Source organism: Megalops cyprinoides, chromosome 17 (genome assembly GCF_013368585.1).
Source record: "Megalops cyprinoides isolate fMegCyp1 chromosome 17, fMegCyp1.pri, whole genome shotgun sequence".
In the NCBI taxonomy this organism is placed as follows: Eukaryota; Metazoa; Chordata; class Actinopteri; order Elopiformes; family Megalopidae; genus Megalops; species Megalops cyprinoides.
This window is the reverse complement of record NC_050599.1, coordinates 5,364,899-5,388,235: the sequence shown is the minus strand read 5'-3', so window position 1 is coordinate 5,388,235 and position 23,337 is coordinate 5,364,899. Positions and strand designations below refer to the sequence as shown.

General features: G+C 38.3%; 6 protein-coding genes across 6 annotated transcripts; 5 read left to right on the top strand and 1 right to left on the bottom strand.

The window, feature by feature from the left end:
* Window positions 1-979: 979 nt before the first annotated feature.
* LOC118792353 (trace amine-associated receptor 7e-like) lies at window positions 980-1,891 on the bottom strand. The gene has a single exon (XM_036550184.1). The coding sequence runs from the start codon at window positions 1,889-1,891 to the stop codon at window positions 980-982; it is 912 nt and encodes a 303-aa protein (XP_036406077.1).
* A 2,077-nt stretch (window positions 1,892-3,968) lies between these two features.
* Window positions 3,969-4,982, top strand: LOC118792529 (trace amine-associated receptor 13c-like). Its single transcript, XM_036550404.1, has one exon. The coding sequence runs from the start codon at window positions 3,969-3,971 to the stop codon at window positions 4,980-4,982; it is 1,014 nt and encodes a 337-aa protein (XP_036406297.1).
* A 3,021-nt stretch (window positions 4,983-8,003) lies between these two features.
* Window positions 8,004-9,020, top strand: LOC118792484 (trace amine-associated receptor 13c-like). The gene has a single exon (XM_036550339.1). The coding sequence runs from the start codon at window positions 8,004-8,006 to the stop codon at window positions 9,018-9,020; it is 1,017 nt and encodes a 338-aa protein (XP_036406232.1).
* A 3,876-nt stretch (window positions 9,021-12,896) lies between these two features.
* Window positions 12,897-13,907, top strand: LOC118792486 (trace amine-associated receptor 13c-like). The gene has a single exon (XM_036550343.1). The coding sequence runs from the start codon at window positions 12,897-12,899 to the stop codon at window positions 13,905-13,907; it is 1,011 nt and encodes a 336-aa protein (XP_036406236.1).
* Window positions 13,908-16,901: 2,994 nt separating this feature from the next.
* LOC118792546 (trace amine-associated receptor 13c-like) lies at window positions 16,902-17,918 on the top strand. The gene has a single exon (XM_036550425.1). The coding sequence runs from the start codon at window positions 16,902-16,904 to the stop codon at window positions 17,916-17,918; it is 1,017 nt and encodes a 338-aa protein (XP_036406318.1).
* A 3,739-nt stretch (window positions 17,919-21,657) lies between these two features.
* Window positions 21,658-22,686, top strand: LOC118792482 (trace amine-associated receptor 7e-like). Its single transcript, XM_036550336.1, has one exon. It carries the CDS (start codon window positions 21,658-21,660, stop codon window positions 22,684-22,686), a length of 1,029 nt encoding a protein of 342 aa, XP_036406229.1.
* Window positions 22,687-23,337: the final 651 nt, after the last annotated feature.

The following is a 23,337-nucleotide window of genomic DNA, read 5'->3' as shown; positions in this document are numbered from 1 at the left end:
TTTGGAAAATAATGAGACACACCCTAATTCTGAGCAACACACCCTCATTTTGGGTACACTGTGCCCCAAATGCACATCTCTGACAAAGGAACTTAAGCGCTCCGTGTCTGAATGTGTTAAGTAGTAACAGAAGTGCAAAATCTCCATGCAGATATCATGTCTGGGTTAGGCCCATGTTAATCCTCTATTAACCTCCATACATTGGCAACCGGTTGGTTTTAGTACTGATTTAAAGTTTTCATTGATTAGCTCTGAGGTATTACGTCTATCTGCTGAGTTACTGATGCTCTGTCTGCCATAATGGTCCCTTTGGCCTTTTTCCTTTTTCATCAAGGGTGTTTTTTGTGCCCCTCAACCTTTTCAAGGCTGTTCTAGGTTTTGTTCGGACACCCTAAATTATGGGAAAATTTGCTTGAATGAAGTTTTTAACTGTCCCGCTAAAAAAAAAAAATAAAATAAAGAATAAACAATTCATGTGAACTTTCTCGAAATTATTTGCATTTATTATTGTATTTTTTTCCAAATATTTTATTTAATATTATTAAACAATTACAAAAATTACTGTATAAATCAAGTTTACCGTTGTCATTCTTTAAAGCGATTAGCTTTCTTTCAACTACTACTTCATATCTACAGTGAATTCACAAGGTGTGAAAAAACATTATGCATTATACCTTTAATGGGCTGGTAAATGGAAGACAACAAAGGTACATGGTCATTGTACAATGATATGATAATTGCACATGTTACACAGAACACATAAAGCATTTAACAAATCCAGCAAGAAGTTATAACCAATCTCTATGAAAAAAGGCAGTGCTAAACAAGGAGAGGATATATTTATGTTGAGTGAAAACATTAAATTCCAGGAATGGTGAAAAACTACAAATCTGAAAGTGATATTGTGCCCACATTTGAACAGTTAAATTACTGAAGATGCTAACTTTCTTTATTTCAATAAAAATGGTTTAAATGCCTTTCAAAGGACATTTTTCAGTGAGGATTCTGGGCTACATATCTTGAGTGTTACGATGAGTTTAACACATTTCTGAAACCAAGGATAAAAGAGAGCATAAATGATAGGATTAATGGCAGAATTTGCAAACAACAGAATCAACATATAAAGAGCCATATGATTCAGGATCATTGTCTTCAGGTGCACTGATAAGAAGAGGCATATATAATAAGGTGAAATACACAGGATGAACACAGAAAGTAGAATCCCTAATATTTTTGCTGCTTTTCTATTAGATGCCATGGAATAATTCATTTTCCTCCTGTCCTTTGAATGATGTTGTGCTCTGGCACACCTGATAGTATTTGCATGCTTTTTAGCAATAGCAAAAATTCTCAAGTATAGAATTATCATTGTAGAAGAGGGAATAAGAAATATCAATGTACAATCAGCAACAGTGAATGCTTCACTGATCACAGCATCACACCCTCCAACATATGTTGCATTTTCTGTGGTGTCAGAGAAATTCCCGTTGACATAAAGAAGAATCACATTGTAGGTTAAAGAATACAGCCAGACACTGGATATTGTCTTCAAAGTCCCACTCACTGTGATTTTGGTGGCATAGAGAAAAGGGTTGCACAGAGAAAAATATCGGTCCACGGCAATAAGGGCAATACTATAAACTGACACACAAGTCAGATGGAAGGAAGCCACAATATAAATGGTGCAATATACTGCATCAAAGTACCAGTGATAGTCCACCAAGGAGGAGAAATAGAATGGCATCACAAGTACTCCAACCTGAAGGTCAGCCACAGCCAGAGAGAGGAGGAGGAGGTTGGTTGGTGTGTGGAGCTGCTTGAAGTGGCAGATGGAGATGATCACCAGCAGGTTTCCACACACTGTCAGTAACACAAGTGCTGTTGCAGACATGTATATGAGTATGTCACCTATCGCTGGTGATGTTCTTTCTGAAAAGGAGGAGCAGGAGGACTGGGCACAAAACTCTCCTTGATGATCTTCTGTGAGATTCATGAATCAAGAAACTGGGTCCGCTTCTGCTGTGCAATCAAAAGGTTAAACGAATGAAACGATGGCTAGTCTTGCAGAGTCCTACTAGTTTTTAGTGCTGACCAGAGGGTCATTTTTATATGGTGGGGTTAGTATTCTTGTCTCTGTTGATAGTTAATGAGTTCCCATTACACTTGAGCAACATCTGTTGCATTAAATGTTGTGATGGTTGCCAGAGAGCACAACTGGGAAATCTAGGAATCAGTGACGCAATCCAACAATAACAGAGTCAGAGAGCAATAAGCTCAATACCTTGTGTCATTTGTAAGGTGCAGTGAATGAAACATCTTAACATTACCAATCTTAATGCCAAATTTTAATTTGCAATTTCTTAAACCATCTGTGGAACACCGTATTACTGAAATTCCTCTGGACTGTGAAAACTTGGATTATGTATGTTCAAATTTGGTTAAAATTTTAACTTAATCTGATCCAGTCTGAACCCTTTTCATGCAGTTCAAGTACGTTGTACCTGTTATGAATGAATATTGGTGATGAAGACATTGAAGTCCAGTTATTTGGTGTAATTGTGTGTATCGCCAATGCATACAAAGTATCTGCCATTTTTGCACTACTCTTAAATAACTAATTTCAAAAGTGTTCACTGCACAGGCATGGTTAGTGGCAGAATTTGAAGCAAACATAAGAAATTGAATCTGTTCTGAATCACAATAGTCTGAATCCTACCTCTGTTCTCCAGAGGAGCTCAGGCACAGGGTCTCCTTCTTGCTCTTCATCTGGAGGCAAACAAGTGCCATGTTTCATGGCCTTACTGTGTAGGACACAGTAGGACAGCATCATCTTGCCCATCTTCTCAGGTGTGCACAAAACCAGCTGCTGTTTTCAGATGCAGACACTGGCCTCTCAGCACACTGATAGTGCACTCCACTCACTGAGCGAGTGCATGCATGTACGCAGTTAACAAGGATGGCGTTTATTGTTTTAAATTACGTTAAACTCTCATGACACATCACAGCTTTTGTGAGGTCTGTGTTCTAAACGTTATTGGTCATTGCACTCAACTTAACCTAAAAATTTATTCTCAGTAATTTAAATCGATTTAACTAAATTTAGCTCTGTTTTGTATTATGAATTTTGTAACACAAGAAAGCTATAATGTGAAATATTTAAGAGAAAACTTTGGGATTACTTGCCACTTAATTATTCAAATTGCTAACCTTGTTAATTAAACAATCTCATGCTGTATCTTTCGCAATAGCACACAAATTTTAGACAATCTGTGGTGTTTCGCAAGCATCATTTATTCTAATTACATCATCGGTGTCAATTATTCTGTGAATGATTTGTTTTATCGTTAATCAAGGAGGATTAAGGGCAACAGGTTGAAAGTAATAGTAGATTTAAAGGTAGTGTTTCCAGCTCAATCGCCGCCACTGCCCCGGAAGCATTTCACTGACCTTGGGAGGTGTGCTCCCACATCAGGTATGACTAAAGGGAAAAAATATGGGAAGAAACACCACATAGTTGTTGTTGCGCTAAAAATAGCTATTCGATTAATCGTGACGGCAGCTACTAGATCCTACTTGGATCCATTCTTCATTAAAGTATTGTACTGAGTTTGTGTCAGCGATTGCACTGATTCTAACCGTTTCCTCTCCTGACACCCTCTCTCACTTTGTACTGCCTGTGTTGGTTTGTTGCTATAGTACCATGGCTTATCACGCAAGCCCAGCTCAGCAGATGACTCTGATTCTGATGGGTATTCATTAACAACCATCACCATAAAATAGTAATACCATAGTATAAATATGGTTCTACAATTCAGGATTCTACAGATCAGGATGACTGTACAAGACAAGTCACATTACATCTTGCAGCTTTTTCACATGAAAATAGTGTTTGTCTGGTCTCATATTTTGCACATTACAGCTGCAGGTTATTTTCTCAGTCTTTGAAAGTCGAGCCAGTTTCTGGATTTATGAATCTCACAGAAGCTAATGAAGAGGAGTTCTGTGCCCAGTCCTCCAACTTCTCCTGTTTTGAGAGATCATCACTGACAGCAGTGGATGTGCTGATGTATTCGGCTGCAGCTGCAGTTGTGTTACTGACAGTGTGTGGAAACCTGCTGGTGATCATCTCCATCTGTCACTTCAAGCAGCTCCACACACCAACCAACCTCCTCCTCCTCTCTCTGGCTCTGGCTGACCTTCTAGTTGGAGCACTTGTGATGCCTTTCCACTTTGTTATGCTGATAGAGTCACACTGGTGCTTTGGTGCAGTATATTGCACTATTCATATTGTGTTAACCTTTTTCTTGACTTGTGTGTCAATTTATGATGTTGCTTGTATTGCTGTGGACCGATATTTTGCTCTCTGCAACCCTTTTCTCTACTCCACCAAAATGACAGTGAGCATAACCTTGAAGATAATATCCATGATATGGTTGTCTGTATTTGTCTACATCATGCTTCTTCTTTATTTCAACGGAAGCATCACTGACATGACAGGAAATACTGCATGTGCTGGAAGGTGTGGTGTTCAAGTCAGTGAAAACTGGGCTGTTGCTGATTTTACAATAGCATTCCTTGTGCCGTGCCTGATAATAATAATAATGTACTTGAAGGTTTTCGCCATTGCTAAAAAGCATGCAAAGACTATTAGGAGTGTTCAAGAACAACATCGTTCAAAGGATTCAGAAAAAATGAATTCTGAAAGAAAAGCAGCAAAAAAACTGGGTATTCTAGTGTCCATGTTTTTGTTGTGTTTACTACCTTATTACATAGCTCTGATCATTGCTATGTACATAAGAACACCTTCTTTGTATCTTTCAGCTACGCATGTGTTGAATTTGCTATATCTAAATTCTTTCATCAATCCAATAATTTATGCCCTATTTTATACATGGTTTCAGAAGTGTTTTAAACTCATTTTAACATGTAGGATATGTAACTTTGAATCCTCGCTGATAAATGTGTTTTTAAAGGACACATAAGCAGTGTAATGTCTACTTAAAGAAATTAAGAATTTTAATTAAGAATTAAAGAAACCAGTAAATGTAACTCCTACTACAAGGCTTGTACCGCAGGACTCTTGACATCTGTGATGTTGTTGTTGTATGCAATATGATGACAACATCACCTTTAGAGGTGAATTCCTCATGTGTTTCACAAGTAATACCATTCCAAATCTACTAAATTCACTTTTCCTTTGTGTGGTGGCATGGATTTTGTATTCAATTTTGACATTTGACAATTTCAACACAATTGAGAAAATAACATACTGGATTACTAATGTGATATAGTTTACTCATGTGTGGATGTACTTTAGATGTGCAAATGAAATTACAAGCTTATACAAAAAAAGACTGGACTATCTGGAGGTATTTTGCTTTCCATGAAAGAGAAGATCTGTAATTTCATTCAAAAAGAAAAAAAAGGCAGCTGAAAAAGACTCCCATTCAGGACTGTGAAGGTCAAGGAAAGAAGACAGAGGAAACCTGTAAAGGTTGTTAAACAGGGTTCCCACCAGCATCTAGAATAAGACATCCTGTGGAGGAGAGATGTATGCATATACTGTAGTAAGGCACACAAAGACAACAGCATGAATGCAGGCAACATTAAATTCACTCCCAGCCAAACAGCAGGCAGTGATACTTTAGGGCAATAACATTTCATTTTACAGAATTATTTTTGTAATTGTAATGTGTAAATACTCTGCCTCTTTTTATGCAGTCATAGTGATGCATGGGGAATTGATGTTCCTAGCCCCCCTTGCAAAGACAGCCCCTTTGTTATGAGGTTCATCAAAATAGGCCACATGGTGTCTGACACGCGCACACACACACACACAGTCACAAACAGATGCACACATAGATGCAGGCACACGCACGCACGGACGTGCACACACATGCACAAACACACACACAGTCGCACACACAAGATGCAGGCACACGCACGCATGGACGCACATGCACGCACACATACACACACACACATATACACACACACATATACACACACATAGAGTATTTCCTCTTCCCGACTGAGGAAATAAGCTGCAGGGACACAGCATATGTGATGTGTTAATCAGGAAAAAAGCATTACCATATGAAAAGTTTGTAATGTGTAATAAGCCTTGCAGCCTTCCCTCATGTTCTAGTACTAAGTGTAGAGTCATATTTATACTGTGGCGTTGCCATTATTTTTGGTGCTGCTGGTTTTTGATCAAGCCCTATCCAATTTTTTGCAAACCTTTGGGTTGAGGATTAAGAATCCAGTGGGAAATTGGGAAAGTTCAATGATGCAATCCAGTTGTAACAACAGCAGAAAAAGTGAGAAAGTGTTAAGAGAGGTAAGCATGGAAAAATCTCTCCCCACATTATTTTTAATAACTTCATGATATCTTTATTTCATGATTTAATTTTGCATATATTTTTGTGTTTTACCTAGCCATTATCTCCTCTTTAACAAATGTATGGTAGGTAAGTACATGCATGATTCCTTATGTAAGGTGGTTCACAGGATCACAATGCTCCTGCCTGAGGATTTATTTATTTTAATATTCTCCAGGAATTTCTCTTGATAGGCTCTTTGCAAGCAGCAACGGAATATTTTTTAGTTTTTCCACTAAGGTGTGCCCCTCTCTGTCAGGGATATGACTGCTGCTTCCCAGGCTGGCCACCAGATGGCCTCATAACTTCCTGTGTTTTCTGTCTCATTCAGTTTGTCTTTCACCTATTTCGATTAGTTATTGGTTTCACCTGTGTTTTCTGTAACTTATGCCCTGCCCTTTGTTTATGTATTTGCTCAACCTTGAATTGCCATGCGTAGTGTTTGAGAACTCTTGTACTTAGCCTGTCTTGTTTCTCTCAAGTCTCCACTAAAGGAAATTTTATTTTCTTTAAATCAAACCTCTTGTGTCCTGAGTCATCTCTTGTCAGCACTTGGATTCTCCCTTAGGGTGAACATACGTCCTCTTTTTCCCGGACATGTCCTCGTTTTGGGACCTAAAACATGCATCTCTAAACGAGGACACATCCGGGAAAAAGAGGACGTATGGTCACCCTATTTCTCCCTGCTCCTTGTCAGTCTGTCAGAGACCAGGTACTTCATGTTTGTGTGTGTGTGTGTGTGTGTGTGTACAGTGCCCACTGTATTAATTCATACCTCTGATTAAATAAGAACATTTATTTATTACATAATACCAAAAATGTAAATGATAGTTACATTTCAAACAGCACTGCAAAGAGGAATGTCATATCATTCAAGGTCATATTGAATTTGCTTATCAGACATTGTTATCCACAGCATCTTACAGAGTTCACATTTTACATGGTACACAAGGTCTGAATATTGAGACAGCCAGCTGTTCGGTGAACCATTTCTTTGGGGGCGGGGGGAGGGGCATTCCGGGAATAATTTCCAGAATTTTAAACATTCCAAAGAGATTACAGAGAAAAACAAACAGAAACAGCATGGTTTATGAGCCCACATTGTTAAAGTTGCACATTCATCAACATGGTCTTTATATCTGTTTACTCAGCTTCACCCGTGCAGCTAATATAATGTAATGTGTATTAATGAGGTGAAAATATTCTGTAAGTTATGATTTTGACTTTATTATAAAGTCTGGGTTCATTCTTCATGAAAGTGTTTAATGGGGTTTGGATCAGAGAGTGAAATGATTCTAAATACTTTTCTCTCTAGAGGCCCTCTCTGACTTTGTAATTACCATGTTGTTTTTTTACTATACTAGTGTGTGTCCTTACATAACCCCAGTCCAACAGATGACTCTGATTCTGATGTAATTCATTAACAACCACCAACATCAAAAATAGTAACACCATAGTATAAATATGACTCTACAGTTCCTACTGAAAGAGTAGGATGGCTGTACAAGACCAGTCATATTCCATCTTGCAGCTTTTTCACATGCTTGTCTCATTTCATTTATTAGACATTGTAGTTACTGGTCATTTTTCTCATCATTGAAAGTGGAGTTGCTTTCTTGATTCATGAATCTCACAGAAGTTGAAGAGGAGTTCTGCGCCCAGTCCTCCAACTTCTCCTGTTTTGAAAGGAGACTAGCGTCACTAACAGCAGTGGATGTGCTGATGTATTCGGCTGCAGCTGCAGTTGTGTTACTGACAGTGTGTGGAAACCTTCTGGTGATCATCTCCATCTGTCACTTCAAGCAGCTCCACACACCAACCAACCTCCTCCTCCTCTCTCTGGCTGTGGCTGACTTTCTAGTTGGAATAGCCGTGATGCCTTTCCACTTTATTATGCTGATAGAATCACACTGGTGCTTTGGTGCAGTATATTGCACTATTCATATTGTGTTAACCTTTTTCTTGACTTGTGTGTCAATTTATAATGTTGCTTGTATTGCTGTGGACCGATATTTTGCTCTCTGCAACCCTTTTCTCTACTCCACCAAAATGACAGTGAGCATAACCTTGAAGCTAATATCCATGATATGGTTGTCTGTATTCGTCTACAACTTGCTTCTTCTTTATTTCAACGGAAGAATCAATTACACGACAGAAAATACTGCATGTGCTGGAAGGTGTGGTGTTTCAGTCAGTGAAAACTGGGCTGTTGCTGATTTTACAATAGCATTCATTGTGCCGTGCCTGACAATAATAATAATGTACTTGAAGGTTTTCGCCATTGCTAAAAAGCATGCAAAGACTATTAGGAGTGTTCAAGAACAACATCATTCAAAGAATTCAGAAAAAATGAATTCTGAAAGAAAAGCAGCAAAAAAACTGGGTATTCTAGTGTCCATGTTTTTGTTGTGTTTACTGCCTTATTACATAGCTCTTATCATTGCTATGTACATAAGAACACCTTCTTTGTATCTGTCAGCTACGCATGTGTTGAATTTGCTATATCTGAATTCTTTCATCAATCCAATCATTTATGCCCTATTTTATGCATGGTTTCAGAAGTGTTTTAAACTCATTTTAACATGTAGGATATGTAACTTTGAATCCTCGCTGATAAATGTGTTTTTAAAGGACACATAAGCATTAAAGAAACCAGCTAATGTAACTCCTACTACAAGGCTTGTACCGCAGGACTCTGACATCTGTGATGTTGTTGCAATATGATGACAACATCACCTTTAGAGGTGAATTCCTCATGCGTTTCACAAGTAATACCATTCCAAATCTACTAAATTCACTTTTCCTTTGTGTGGTGGCATGGATTTTGTATTCAATTTTGACATGTACAATTGAGAAAATAACATACTGGGTTACTAACGTGATATAGTTTATTCATGTGTGGATGTAATTTAGATGTGCAAATGAAATTACAAGCTAATACAAAAAAGACTGGAGACTCTGGAGGTATTTTGCTTTCCACGAAAGAGAAGATCTGCAGTTTCATTCAAAAAAAAAAGGCAGCTGAAAAAGACTCCCATTCAGGACTGTAAAAGTCAAGGAAAGAAGACAGAGGAAACCTGTAAAGGTTGTTAAACAGGGTTCCCACCAGCATCTAGAATAAGACATCCTGTGGAGGAGAGATGTATGCATATACTGTAGTAAGGCACACAAAGACAACAGCATGAATGCAGGCAACATTAAATTCATTGCCAGACAAACAACAGGCAGTGATACTTTAGGCCAATAATATTTCATTTTACAGAATTATTTTTGTAATTGTAATGTGTAAATACTCTGCCTCTTTTTATGCAGTCATAGTGATGCATGGGGAATTGATGTTCCTAGCCCCCCTTGCAATGACGGCTTCTTTGTTATGAGGTTCATCAAATTAGGCCACATGGTGTCCGTGTACATGTGATTACAGTGCAAGCTTGGTTTCCGGAGAAAATACAAAGGGATGCAATTTCAATCCATGGGGGTGCACAAACAGTCATGAATGCTATGTAGACATCGGGATATAAGGAGACCCCTGGGGCTGCACCGAGGTCCGTCTAGGGGTGCAATGCATCCTTAAGCACCCCCATATCACCGGGCCTGTTTGCACACGAAGTACTACTTATTTAGTGTACCAATGTGTAAGAAACTAGGCTGCTAATTCCCACCTGGGGACATGCAGGCAGTCAGCAATTACAACTGTTGGATGTGCACATTACATCATGCACATCTCAGTGTGGCCGGCTGATCTTTGATGGTGTGTAGCCTTCGGTTTTACGTTATGTTTTGTGGCAGTGTAGCATAGTGGTTAAGGAACCAGACTCGTAAATGAAAGGTTGCTGATTCGATTCGCTGCTGGGGCACTGCTGCTGTACCCTTGGGAAAGGTACTTAGCCCACAATTGTAAATATCCAGCTGTATAAATGGATAACACTGTAATGTAATGGAATAAAGAGAAACTAATTTACTTGGCTGTAAAAATTGAAAAATAAAAAGGACCGGCTCAAACAGTATGGGGCACTAATAACTCACTCCGTCATCCACTGATCAAAAGGGTGACAATATCAAGCACTGTGCAAGACATTCACATGCAATTTTTAGTTTTAATAAAAACAGCAATAAATTTAAAAATCATGTAAAAAATGTTTATACGTAAACCTGTTTTTATAGTGTCAAATAAAAGGGTTCAGGTTTTCAGGTTCACATGACAATTATATTAGCTATTACACCACTATGACTGCATAAAAAGAGGCAGAGTATTTACACATTACATTTACAAAAATAATTCTGTAAAATGAAATATTATTGGCCTAAAGTATCACTACCTGCTGTTTGGCTGGCAGTGAATTTAATGTTGCCTGCATTCATGCTGATGTCTTAGCATGCCTTACTACAGTATATGCATACATCTCTCCTCCACGGAGTGTCTTATTCTAGGACGTATAATTATTTAAATAGAAAAATAATCCAACTCAACAAAGAAAGTTGTTTTGTTTTTGTACCTGTTTAATCAGGAGTTTGACAATCTATGCAGGGCGCTGTACAAACACGTGCGCGTGCACACACACAGACATACTCACACACAGACGCACACACATATGCAGGCACACGCACGCACGGACGCACACACACACACACACACATACACACACATATACACACACACATATACACACACATACAGTATTTCCTCTTCTCGTCTGAGGAAATAAGGTGCAGGGACACAGCATATGTGATGTGTCAGGAAGAGAGCATTACCATATGAAAAGTTTGTAATGTGTAATAAGCCTTGCAGCCTTCCCTCATGTTCTAGTACTAACTGTAGAGTCATATTTATACTGTGGCATTGCCATTATTTTTGGTGCTGCTGGTTTTTGATCAATCCCTATCCAATTTTTTGCAAACCTTTGGGTTGAGGATTAAGAATCCAGTGGGAAATTGGGAAAGGTCAATGATGCAATCCAGCTGTAACAACAGCAGAAAAAGTGAGAAAGTGTTAAGAGAGGTAAGCATGGAAAAATCTCTCCCCACATTATTTGTTAATGACTTCATGATATCTTTATTTCATGATTTAATTTTGCATATATTTTTGTGTTTTACCAAGCCATTCATTATTTCAGCATTGCACAGCACATTCATATGTATACAGTATATATTGTTCAGAAAGACCCAAAGTAAACATTTTGTCACAGTAATATTTTACTTTTGATTTAATGTATTTAACAATGTTAGGGGGTAACTTAGTTTTCACTCACTGATTATGCACACATTTCTTCATTATTTTCTTATTCCTCATTAACAAATATATGGTAGGTAAGTACATGCATGATTCCTTATGTAAGGTGGTTCACAGGATCACAATGCTCCTGCCTGAGGATTTATTTATTTTAATATTTTCCAGGAATTTCACTTGATAGGCTCTTTGCAAGCAGCTAAGGAATATTTTTTAGTTTTTCCACTAAGGCACTGATTCTCAATCCTGCTCCTGGGGCCCCCCTGCTCTGCACTTTTTCCATCTTTCCCTGATCTACTTACCTGACTGGCACTTTTGATTAGCTGAGCACACCTGATTTAATCAAGAGCATGTTAATCACACTAATCAGGTGTGTTTGGAGCAAGAATAGATAGAAGATATCCAGGGCAGGGGGGCTCCAGGAGCAGGATTGAGAAATGCTGCACTAAGGTGTGCCCCTCTCTGTCAGGGATATGACTGTTGCTTCCCAGGCTGGCCACCAGATGGCCTCATAACTTCCTGTGTTTTCTGTCTCATTTAGTTTATGTCTTTCACCTGTTTCGATTAGTTATTGGTTTCACCTGTGTTTTCTGTAACTTATGCCCTGCCCTTTGTTTACGTATTTGCTCAACCTTGAGTTGCCATGCGTAGTGTGTGAGAACTCTTGTACTTAGCCTGTCTTGTTTCTCTCAAGTCTCCACTAAAGGAAATTTTATTTTCTTTAAATCAAACCTCATGTCCTGAGCATGGTTTATGAGCCCACATTGTTAAAGTTGCACATTCATCAACATGGTCTTTATATCTGTTATATACTGAGCTTCACCCGTGCAGCTAATATAATGTAATGTGTATTAATGAGGTGAAAATATTCTGTAAGTTATGATTTTGACTTTATTATAAGGTCTGGGTTCATTCTTCATGAAAGTATTTTATTGGGTTTGGATCAGAGAGTGAAATGATTCTAAACACTTTTCTCTTTAGAGACCCTCTCTGACTTTGTAATTACCATGTTGTTTTTTTACTATACTAGTGTGTCTCATTACATAACCCCAGTCCAACAGATGATTCTGATTCTGATGTAATTCATTAACAACCACCAACATCAAAAATAGTAATACCATAGTATAAATATGACTCTACAGTTCCTACTGAAAGAGTCGGATGGCTGTACAAGACCAGTCATATTCCATCTTGCAGCTTTTTCACATGCTTGTCTCATATCATTTATTAGACATTGTAGTTACTGGTCATTTTTCTCATCATTGAAAGTGGAGCTGGTTTCTTGATTTATGAATCTCACAAAAGTTGAAGAGGAGTTCTGCGCCCAGTCTTCCAACTTCTCCTGTTTTGAAACAGCGTCACTAACAGCAGTGGATATGCTGATGTATTTGGCTGCAGCTGCAGTTGTGTTCCTTACAGTGTGTGGAAACCTGCTGGTGATCATCTCCATCTGTCACTTCAAGCAGCTCCACACACCAACCAACCTCCTCCTCCTCTCTCTGGCTGTGGCTGACCTTCTAGTTGGAGCACTTGTGATGCCTTTCCACTTTATTCAGTTGATAGAATCACACTGGTGCTTTGGTGCAGTATATTGCACTATTCATATTGTGTTAACCTTTTCCTTGACTTGTGTGTCAATTTATAATGTTGCTTGTATTGCTGTGGACCGATACTTTGCTCTCTGCAACCCTTTTCTCTACTGTACCAAAATGACAGTGAGCATAACCTTGAAGATAATATCCATGATATGGTTGTCTGTATTCGTCTACAACTTGCTTCTTCTTTATTTCAACGGAAGCATCGATTACACGACAGAAAATATTGCATGTGCTGGATGGTGTGCTGTTCCAGTCAGTGAAAACTGGGCTGTTGCTGATTTTACAGTAGCATTCGTTGTGCCGTGCCTGACAATAATAATTATGTACTTGAAAGTTTTTGCCATTGCTAAAAAGCATGCAAAGACTATTAGGAGTGTTCAAGAACAACATCGTTCAAAGGATTCAGAAAAAATGAATTCTGAAAGAAAAGCAGCAAAAAAACTGGGTATTCTAGTGTCCATGTTTTTGTTGTGTTTACTACCTTATTACATAACTGTTTTCATTGCTATGTACATAAGAACACCTTCTTTGTATCTTTCAGCTATGCATGTGTTGAATTTGCTATATCTGAATTCTTTCATCAATCCAATCATTTATGCCCTATTTTATGCATGGTTTCAGAAGTGTTTTAAACTCATTTTAACATGTAGGATATGTAACTTTGAATCCTCACTGATAAATGTATTTTTAAAGGACACATAAGCAGTGTAATGTCTACTTTACATTAAAGAAACCAGTAAATGTAACTCCTACCACAAGGCTTGTACCACAGGACTCTGACATCTGTGATGTTGTTGCAATATGATGACAACATCACCTTTAGAGGTGAATTCCTCATGTGTTTCACAAGTAATACCATTTCAAATCTACTAAATTGACTTTTCCTTTGTGTGGTGGCATGGATTTTGTATTCAATTTTGACATTTGACAATTTCAACACAATTGAGAAAATAACATACTGGATTACTAATGTGATATAGTTTACTCATGTGTGGATGTACTTTAGATGTGCAAATGAAATTACAAGCTTATACAAAAAAGACTGGACTATCTGGAGGTATTTTGCTTTCCACATAAGAGAAGATCTGTAATTTCATTCAAAAAGAAAAAAAAGGCAGCTGAAAAAGACTCCCATTCAGGACCATGAACGTCAAGGAAAGAAGACAGAGGAAACCTGTAAAGGTTGTTTAACAGGGTTCCCACCAGCATCTAGAATAGGACATCCTGTGGAGGAGAGATGTATGCATATACTGTAGTAAGGCACACAAAGACATCAGCATGAATGCAGGCAACATTATATTCATTGCCAGCCAAACAGCAGGCAGTGATACTTTAGGGCAATAACATTTCATTTTACAGAATTATTTTTGTAATTGTAATGTGTAAATACTCTGCCTCTTTTTATGCAGTCATAGTGATGCATGGGGAATTGATGTTCCTAGCCCCCCTTGCAAAGACAGCCCCTTTGTTATGAGGTTCATCAAAATAGGCCACATGGTGTCTGACACGCGCACACACACACACAGTCACACACACACACAGTCACAAACAGATGCACACATAGATGCAGGCACACGCACGCACGGACGTGCACACACATGCACAAACACACACACAGTCGCACACACAAGATGCAGGCACACACATGCACGGACGCACACACACACACACACACACATATACACACACATACAGTATTTCCTCTTCCCAACTGAGGAAATAAGGTGCAGGGACACAGCATATGTGATGTGTTAATCAGGAAAAAAGCATTACCATATGAAAAGTTTGTAATGTGTAATAAGCCTTGCAGCCTTCCCTCATGTTCTAGTACTAAGTGTAGAGTCATATTTATACTGTGGCGTTGCCATTATTTTTGGTGCTGCTGGTTTTTGATCAAGCCCTATCCAATTTTTTGCAAACCTTTGGGTTGAGGATTAAGAATCCAGTGGGAAATTGGGAAAGTTCAATGATGCAATCCAGTTGTAACAACAGCAGAAAAAGTGAGAAAGTGTTAAGAGAGGTAAGCATGGAAAAATCTCTCCCACATTATTTTTAATAACTTCATGATATCTTTATTTCATGATTTAATTTTGCATATATTTTTGTGTTTTACCTAGCCATTATCTCCTCTTTAACAAATGTATGGTAGGTAAGTACATGCATGATTCCTTATGTAAGGTGGTTCACAGGATCACAATGCTCCTGCCTGAGGATTTATTTATTTTAATATTTTCCAGGAATTTCTCTTGATAGGCTCTTTGCAAGCAGCTAAGGAATATTTTTTAGTTTTTCCACTAAGGTGTGCCCCTCTCTGTCAGGGATATTACTACTGCTTCCCAGACTGGCCACCAGATGGCCTCATAACTTCCTGTGTTTTCTGTCTCATTCAGTTTGTCTTTCACCTGTGTTGATTAGTTATTGGTTTCACCTGTGTTTTCTGTAACTTATGCCCTGCCCTTTGTTTATGTATTTGCTCAACCTTGTGTTTGAGAACTCTTGTACTTAGCCTGTCTTGTTTCTCTCAAGTCTCCACTAAAGGAAATTTTATTTTCTTTAAATCAAACCTCTTGTGTCCTGAGTCATCTCTTGTCAGCACTTGGATTCTCCCTTAGGGTGAACATACGTCCTCTTTTTCCCGGACATGTCCTCGTTTTGGGACCTAAAACATGCATCTCTAAACGAGGACACATCCGGGAAAAAGAGGACGTATGGTCACCCTATTTCTCCCTGCTCCTTGTCAGTCTGTCAGAGACCAGGTACTTCATGTTTGTGTGTGTGTGTGTGTGTGTGTGTGTGTGTACAGTGCCCACTGTATTAATTCATACCTCTGATTAAATAAGAACATTTATTTATTACATAATACCAAAAATGTAAATGATAGTTACATTTCAAACAGCACTGCAAAGAGGAATGTCATATCATTCAAGGTCATATTGAATTTGCTTAGCAGACATTGTTATCCACAGCATCTTACAGAGTTCACATTTTACATGGTACACGAGGTCTGAATATTGAGACAGCCAGCTGAGAGTATTTATTTTGTGTTCGGTGAACCATTTCTTTTTTTTTTGGGGGGGGGGGGGGGGGCATTCCGGGAATAATTTCCAGAATTTTAAACATTCCAAAGAGATTACAGAGAAAAACAAACAGAAACAGCATGGTTTATGAGCCCACATTGTTAAAGTTGCACATTCATCAACATGGTCCTTATATCTGTTTACTCAGCTTCACCCGTGCAGCTAATATAATGTAATGTGTATTAATGAGGTGAAAATATTCTGTAAGTTATGATTTTGACTTTATTATAAGGTCTGGGTTCATTCTTCATGAAAGTATTTTATTGGGTTTGGATCAGAGAGTGAAATGATTCTAAACACTTTTCTCTCTAGATACCCTCTCTGACTTTGTAATTACCATGTTGTTTTTTACTATACTAGTGTGTGTCATTACATAACCCCAGTCCAACAGATGACTCTGATTCTGATGTAATTCATTAACAACCACCAACATCAAAAATAGTAACACCATAGTATAAATATGACTCTACAGTTCCTACTGAAAGAGTAGGATGGCTGTACAAGACCAGTCATATTCCATCTTGCAGCTTTTTCACATGCTTGTCTCATTTCATTTATTAGACATTGTAGTTACTGGTCATTTTTCTCATCATTGAAAGTGGAGTTGCTTTCTTGATTCATGAATCTCACAGGAGTTGAAGAGGAGTTCTGCACCCAGTCCTCCAACTTCTCCTGTTTTGAAAGGAGACTAGCGTCACTAACAGCAGTGGACGTGCTGATGTATTCGGCTGCAGCTGCAGTTGTGTTACTGACAGTGTGTGGAAACCTGCTGGTGATCATCTCCATCTGTCACTTCAAGCAGCTCCACACACCAACCAACCTCCTCCTCCTCTCTCTGGCTGTGGCTGACCTTCTAGTTGGAGCACTTGTGATGCCTTTCCACTTTATTCAGTTGATAGAATCACACTGGTGCTTTGGTGCAGTAAACTGCATTATTGATATTGTATTAACCTTTTTCTTGACTTGTGTGTCAATTTATAATGTTGCTTGTATTGCTGTGGATCGATATTTTGCTCTCTGCAATCCTTTTCTCTATTGTACCAAAATGACAGTGAGCATAACCTTGAAGATAATATCCATGATATGGTTGTCTGTATTTGTCTACATCATGCTTCTTCTTTATTTCAACGGAAGCATCACTGACATGACAGGAAATACTACATGTGCTGGAAGGTGTGGTGTTCAAGTCAGTGAAAACTGGGCTGTTGCTGATTTTACAATAGCATTCCTTGTGCCATGCCTGATAATAATAATTATGTACTTGAAGGTTTTCGCCATTGCTAAAAAGCATGCAAAGACTATTAGGAGTGTTCAAGAACAACATCGTTCAAAGGATTCAGAAAAAATGAATTCTGAAAGAAAAGCAGCAAAAAAACTGGGTATTCTAGTGTCCATGTTTTTGTTGTGTTTACTACCTTATTACATAGCTCTTATCATTGCTATGTACATAAGAACATCTTCTTTGTATCTTTCAGCTATGCATGTGTTGAATTTGCTATATCTAAATTCTTTCATCAATCCAATCATTTATGCCCTATTTTATGCATGGTTTCAGAAGTGTTTTAAACTCATTTTAACATGTAGGATATGTAACTCTGAATCCTCGCTGATAAATGTGTTTTTAAAGGACACATAAGCAGTGTAATGTCTACTTCACATTAAAGAAACCAGTAAATGTAACTCCTACTACAAGGCTTGTACCGCAGGACTCTGACATCTGTGATGTTGTTGCAATATGATGACAACATCACCTTTAGTGAGGCATGCAAAGACAACAGCATGAATGCAGGCAACATTAAATTCACTGCCAGCCAAACAGCAGGCAGTGATACTTTAGGCCAATAACATTTCATTTTACAGAATTATTTTTGTAATTGTAATGTGTAAATACTCTGCCTCTTTTTATGCAGTCATAGTGATGCATGGGGAATTGATGTTCCTAGCCCCCCTTGCAATGACGGCCTCTTTGTTATGAGGTTCATCAAAATAGGCCACATGGTGTCTGTGTACATGTGAGTACAGTGCAGGCTCGGCACCAGGAGAAAATACAAAGGGATGCAATTGCAATCCATGGGGGTGCACAAACATTCATGAATGCTATGTAGACATCGGGATATAAGGAGACCCCTGGGGCTGCACCGAGGTCCGTCTAGGGGTGCAATGCATCCTTAAGCACCCCCATAGCACCGGGCCTGTTTGCACACAAAGTACTACTTATTTAGTGTACCAATGTGTAAGAAACTAGGCTGCTAATTCCCACCTGGGGACATGCAGGCAGTCAGCAATTACAACTGTTGGATGTGCACATTACATCATGCACATCTCAGTGTGGCTGGCTGACCGTTGATGGTGTGTAGCCTTTGGTTTTACGTTATGTTTTGTGGCAGTGTAGCATAGTGGTTAAGGAACCAGACTCGTAACTGAAAGGTTGCTGATTCGATTCGCTGCTGGGGCACTGCTGCTGTACCCTTCGGAAAGGTACTTAGCCCACAATTGTAAATATCCAGCTGTATAAATGGATAACACCGTAATGTAATGGAATAAAGAGAAACTACTTTACTTGGCTGTATAAAGTGAAAAATAAAAAGGACCGGCTCAAACAGTATGGAGCACTAATAACTCACTCCGTCATCCACTGATCAAAAGGGTGACAATATCAAGCACTGTGCAAGACATTCACATGCAATTTTTTTTACAATAAATTTAAAAATCATGTAAAAAATGTCAGCTTCACATGACAGTTATATTAGTTATTACACCACTATTATTGCTTAAAAAGAGGCAGAGTATTTACACATTACATTTACAAAAATAATTCTGTAAAATAAACTATATTGGCCTAAAGTATCACTGCCTGCTGTTTGGCTGGCAGTGAATTTAATGTTGCCTGCATTCATGCTGATGTCTTAGCATGCCTTACTACAGTATATGCATACATCTCTCCTCCACAGAGTGTCTTATTCTAGGACGTATAATTATTTAAATAGAAAAATAATCCAACTCAACAAAGAAACTTTGTTTTTGTACCTGTTTAATCAGGAGTTTGACAGTCTATGCAGGGCACTATACAAACGCGTGCGCGTGCGCACACACAGACATACTCACACACAGACGCACACACATATGCAGGCACACGCACGCATGGACGCACATGCACGCACACATACACACACACACATATACACACACACATATACACACACATACAGTATTTCTTCTTCCCGACTGAGGAAATAAGGTGCAGGGACACAGCATATGTGATGTGTTAATCAGGAAGAAAGCATTACCATATGAAAAGTTTGTAATGTGTAACAAGCCTTGCAGCCTTCCCTCATGTTCTAGTACTAAGTGTAGAGTCATATTTATACTGTGGCGTTGCCATTATTTTTGGTGCTGCTGGTTTTTGATCAATCCCTTTCCAATTTTTTGCAAACCTTTGGGTTGAGGATTAAGAATCCAGTGGGAAATTGGGAAAGTTCAATGATGCAATCCAGATGTAACAACAGCAGAAAAAGTGAGAAAGTGTTAAGAGAGGTAAGCATTGAAAAATCTCTCCCCACATTATTTGTTAATAACTTCATGATATCTTTATTTCATGATTTAATTTTGCATATATTTTTGTGTTTTACCAAGCCATTCATTATTTCAGCATTGCACAGCACATTCATATGTATACAGTATATATTGTTCAGAAAGACCCAAAGTAAACATTTTGTCACAGTAATATTTTACTTTTGATTTAATGTATTTAACAATGTTAGGGGGTAACTTAGTTTTCACTCACTGATTATGCACACATTTCTTCATTATTTTCTTATTCCTCATTAACAAATGTATGGTAAGTAAGTGCATGAATGATTCCTTATGTAAGGTGGTTCACAGGATCACAATGCTCCTGCCTGAGGATTTATTTATTTTAATATTTTCCAGGAATTTCTCTTGATAGGCTCTTTGCAAGCAGCAACGGAATATTTTTTAGTTTTTCCACTAAGGTGTGCCCCTCTCTGTCAGGGATATTACTACTGCTTCCCAGGCTGCCCACCAGATGGCCTCATAACTTCCTGTGTTTTCTGTCTCATTCAGTTTGTCTTTCACCTATTTCGATTAGTTATTGGTTTCACCTGTGTTTTCTGTAACTTATGCCCTGCCCTTTGTTTATGTATTTGCTCAACCTTGTGTTTGAGAACTCTTGTACTTAGCCTGTCTTGTTTCTCTCAAGTCTCAACTAAAGGAAATTTTATTTTCTTTAAATCAAATCTCTTGTGTCCTGAGTCATCCCTTGTCAGCACTTGGATTCTCCCTTAGGGTGACCATATGTCCTCTTTTTCCCGGACATGTCCTCGTTTTGGGACCTAAAACATGCATCTCTAAACAAGGACATGTCCGGGAAAAAGAGGACGTATGGTCACCCTATTTCTCCCTGCTCCTTGTCAGTCTGTCAGAGACCAGGTACTTCATGTTTGTGTGTGTGTGTGTGTGTGTGTACTGTGCCCACTGTATTAATTCATACCTCTGATTAAATAAGAACATTTATTTATTACATAATACCAAAAATATAAATGATAGTTACATTTCAAACAGCACTGCAAAGAGGAATGTCATATCATTCAAGGTCATATTGAATTTGCTTAGCAAACATTGCTATCCACAGCATCTTATATAGTTCACATTTTACATGGTACACGAGGTCTGAATATATAGATAGCCAGCTGAGAATATTTATTTTGTGTTCGGTGAACCATTTCTTTGGGGGCGGGGGGGAGGGGCATTCCGGGAATAATTTCCAGAATTTTAAACATTCCAAAGAGATTACAGAGAAAAACAAACAGAAACAGCATGGTTTATGAGCCCACATTGTTAAAGTTGCACATTCATCAACATGGTCTTTATATCTGTTTACTCAGCTTCACCCGTGCAGCTAATATAATGTAATGTGTATTAATGAGGTGAAAATATTCTGTAAATTATGATTTTGACTTTATTATAAGGTCTGGGTTCATTCTTCATGAAAGTATTTTATTGGGTTTGGATCAGAGAGTGAAATGATTCTAAACACTTTTCTCTCTAGACACCCTCTCTGACTTTGTAATTACCATGTTGTTTTTTACTATACTAGTGTGTCTCATTACATAACCCCAGTCCAACAGATGACTCTGATTCTGATGTAATTCATTAACAACCACCAACATCAAAAATAGTAACACCATAGTATAAATGTGACTCTACAGTTCCTACTGAAAGAGTAGGATGGCTGTACAAGACCAGTCATATTCCATCTTGCAGCTTTTTCACATGCTTGTCTCATTTCATTTATTAGACATTGTAGTTACTGGTCATTTTTCTCATCATTGAAAGTGGAGCTGCTTTCTTGATTTATGAATCTCACAGAAGTTGAAGAGGAGTTCTGCGCCCAGTCCTCCAACTTCTCCTGTTTTGAAAGGAGACTAGCGTCACTAACAGCAGTGGATGTGCTGATGTATTCGGCTGCAGCTGCAGTTGTGTTACTGACAGTGTGTGGAAACCTGCTGGTGATCATCTCCATCTGTCACTTCAAGCAGCTCCACACACCAACCAACCTCCTCCTCCTCTCTCTGGCTGTGGCTGACCTTCTAGTCGGAATAACTGTGATGCCTTTCCACTTTATTATGCTGATAGAATCACACTGGTGCTTTGGTGCAGTATATTGTACTATTTACACTGTAGCTACCTTTTGCCTGACATGTGTGTCAATTTATAATGTTGCTTGCATTGCTGTGGACCGATATTTTGCCCTGCGCAACCCTTTTCTCTATTCCACTAAAATGACAGTGAATGTAACTTCGATGATAATATCCTTCCTCTGGTTGTATTCAATAACCTATAACTTGGTTTTCCTTTATTTCAATGAAAATATCACTGACCTGGCAGAAAATACTAAGTGTGCTGGAGAGTGTCATGTTAATATCAATTACAAATGGGCTTTTGTTGATTTTATTTTAATATTTATTGTGCCATGCTTGACAATAATAATTATGTATTTGAAAATTTTTGCCATCGCCAAAAAGCATGCAAATAATATCCGGTGTGTTAGAGAACAACAGCATTCAAAGGAGATGAGGAAAACCAATTATTCAGTGGCATCTGAGAGAAAAGCAGCAAAAACACTTGGAATTCTAGTTGCCGTGTTCTTGCTGTGTTTAATACCTTACTACATAAGTGTTTTCATTCTTGTGCACACAATGACACAATCTGTGTATCTTGCAGCTGTGCAGATGTTGAGCTTGTTGTTTCTAAATTCCTCCATCAATCCAATCATTTACGCTCTGTTTTATTCATGGTTTCAGAAGTGTGTTAAACTAATTCTTACGTTTAGGATATGTAGCTCAGAATCATCACTGATGAATGTGCTTTCAAAGGACGCTTAATCTGGTATCTACTGCACATTGAAATTGAGAAAGCTACGCATGTGACAGGTCCAATATGATTTTGTACTGCAGTACAGGTGAGGATTCCTACCACAGGACCTGTACAGAATAAGGACTATGGCAACTCTGTGATGTTATTGCAACTTGATTAAAAGCATCCACACCAGAGAGTGAATTTCTCAGACGTTTCGGAGAGAAATGCCATTCAAATCAACGAGATGTATTTTCATTCATGTGCTGGTGTGGTTTTACTATTCAATTATCATGTGTACAATTGAGAAAATAAAATAATGGATTAAATGTCATAATATAATTAAAGTCATAATTTAATGACGCCTACAATTAAGAAAGACCTGGCGAGGCTGGAAGTATTGTAATCGCACAGTCATTTTCATTCAAATAAGACTTTGGAACTTTGGGAGGTATTTGCTTTCCCAGATAAGAAAAGATCTGTGGTTTAATTCAAAAAGAAAAAAAATGTAATAAAATAAAAAATAATAATAAAAAAAGGAGCTGAAAATGAATCCCAATCAGGACTCTGAATGTCAAATAAGGAAGAAAGAAGACACCTGGGAAGGATGCTGTGATGTTTAACGGGCTCCCCACCAGCACCTGCAATAAGATACAAATGAGGCATATAGGATTTGATTC